The 2500-nt window shown below is 48.6% G+C and overlaps 1 protein-coding gene across 1 annotated transcript in view; it reads right to left on the minus strand.

Annotated features, from left to right (window-relative positions):
* The window catches only part of myo3b (myosin IIIB), a 61625-nt gene that overhangs the window by 4572 nt on the left and 54553 nt on the right, over positions 1-2500 (minus strand). Inside the window, exon 23 of the mRNA XM_031582095.2 lies at positions 1133-1400. Within this exon, the coding sequence (XP_031437955.2) occupies positions 1133-1400 (268 nt within the window). The remainder of the gene's footprint in view (positions 1-1132; positions 1401-2500) is intronic.

The raw sequence follows: 2500 nt of genomic DNA on the forward strand, positions 1-2500 counted from the left end.
CAAGATCATGCAAACACACACTCTCTTTCTCTTTCTCTTTCTCTAACACACACACACACACACACACACACACACACACACACACCCTCCCAAACGCCCCCATACTCAGCCTCTCAGGCAGACAGTAATGGGATTCAGTGCCTTGGGGCAAAACACTAACCAAACACATGTTCAGCAAATGTGTCTGTGTATGTGTGTGTGTGTGTGTGTGTGTGTGTGTGTGTGTGTGTGTGTGTGTGTGTGAGTGTGTGTGTGTGTGTGTGTGTGTGTGTGTGCGCATGTGTGTGTCGCCATCACTGTGTGGCACTATTATGGGCCAATGATGACATCTGTGTGAGGAGGTGTTGGCTCATTGTAACTTTGATGTGCTGGGTGGAATCATTATTCAACACATATCCTAACCCGCACTCGTAGACAAATGGTGCTAACACACACACACACACACACACACACACACACACACACACACACACACACACACACACACACACACACACACACACACACACACACACACACACACACACACACACACACTACATCCCAGACAATCACTCACTCACAAACACACGCACGCGCGCACGCACGCACACACACGCACACACACGCACACACACACACGCACACACACACGCACACACATGCACACACACACACGCGCACACACACACGCACACACACACAGCGGCACTGATGAACTGAGACCTGTGGTATTAAGGCTCAGCTGCAGTACTGTAACATGTCTCAGCTTTTGCCTTTATTACCACCTAGGAGATTCAGTGAGTGAGTGACAGAGAGAGAGAGAGAGAGAGAGAGAGACCGAGAGAGAGACCGAGAGAGATAGATAGATAGAGAGAAAGAGAGAGGAAAGGGAGGAAATGAGAGATGTGTAGCTGTGTGTGTGTGTGTGTGTATGTGTGTGTGTGTGTGTGTGTGTGTGTGTGTGTGTGTGTGTGTGTGTGTGTGTGTGTGTGTGTGTGTGTGTCAGTGTGTGTGTGTGTGTAGCTGTGTGTGTGTGTGTGTGTGTGTGTGTGTGTATAGCTGTGTGTGTGTGTGTGTGTGTGTATAGCTGTGTGTGTGTGTGTGTGTCTGTGTGTGTGTGTGTGTGTGTGTGTGTGTGTGTGTGTGACTGTATTCTCACTGCATGCACACACACCTGTACACACGTACACCTGCATGCATGCGTGTATGTGAGCGTCCATTGACCGGTCCCTACCTTGTTTATTGTGCTGGTTTCGGAGGATGCCTGTCACTCCGCCGCTGCCGATGCTGTTTCTGCTGGGGTCTCTGTGGCTGCTGCTGCTGCTGCTGCTGCTGTAGTCTCGGGACGGGCCTCTGTCAAGGCTGTCTGCTCTGGCCTGCCTGTCACCACCACCACCACAGCCACTGTCAGCTGGAGCCTTTGATGGGACAGAGAGCAGCCACATGTCAGAGCAGACAGGCAAGAGAAGAGGGAGATGAGAGAGAGAGAGAGAGAGAGAGGGGGAGAGGTAGAAATGGGGAGGAAGAGAGGGAGAGAAAGATGGGGAGTGACAGTCAAGAGAGAGGGATGAGAAAGATGAGAAATTGAGAGTTGTGAGAGAGAGAGAGAGAGAGAGAGAGAGAGAGAGAGAGAGTAAGGGATGACAGGCAGATGATAGAGAAAGACAGGCACACAAACACAGTCAGGTCACGCAGAGACGGCGTAAAGCTTTGCTTATTCATATTTCACCAAGTTCATCTTTAGGGAGGCTTACATATACTTTTGAATAATACGACTTATAAATAACTACATCTCTGTCAGTATTAGTGCGCAGTGATGTACGCTGTACGCTGGTGATTGGCCTGGACTAGAGAGGCACAGGCATCCTCTGTGGCCCCCTGCCTCCTTCCAGAAAGAACAAGAGAGGAAGAGAGAATAGAGAGAATAGAGAACTCCAGGCGAAAGACAAGAGCAACTTTAAAAGAAGAAGGCAGGAAGAGAGAAACCGAGGGCAACAGAACGCATGGGAGAAGAGAGGATGAGAGAGACCGTGAGAGAAGGAGAGGGAGAGAGAGAGAGCGAGAGAGAAAGAAAGAAAGAAAGACAGACAGAAAGAGGGAGAGAGAGAGAAAGAAAGAGGAAGAGAGAGAATGAGAGGAAGAAAAAAAGGGAGAGAGAGAGAGAGAGAGAGAGAGCTGTAGCTTAATTGTGCGTCTGGAAATAAGGCCACGGTGTGCCTGTCTCTCTCTCCCCAGCTTCCTTCGCACATATTTAATTTTTATCTGTGAATAAAAGAGAGCTATAGGAAAGTATTAATCTGCTTAACATTTTCTAAGTACATCCTCCCAAGGATTCTGCTTTTTTAATCTTACATATGCTCCGCAGAGTTACTGGCAAAAACTCCACGTTCGCTCCATTTCATCCTCTCTGCATCAAATGGTGAGCAGCAAAAATTGGATCAGACTTCAAAGAGGCGCGATGTGCTCCAAGTCACAGAGTGTCTCTCCTCCATTTCACATATTGAATTCGAGCAGGATA

Source organism: Clupea harengus, chromosome 2, assembly GCF_900700415.2.
Source record: "Clupea harengus chromosome 2, Ch_v2.0.2, whole genome shotgun sequence".
In the NCBI taxonomy this organism is placed as follows: domain Eukaryota; kingdom Metazoa; phylum Chordata; class Actinopteri; order Clupeiformes; family Clupeidae; genus Clupea; species Clupea harengus.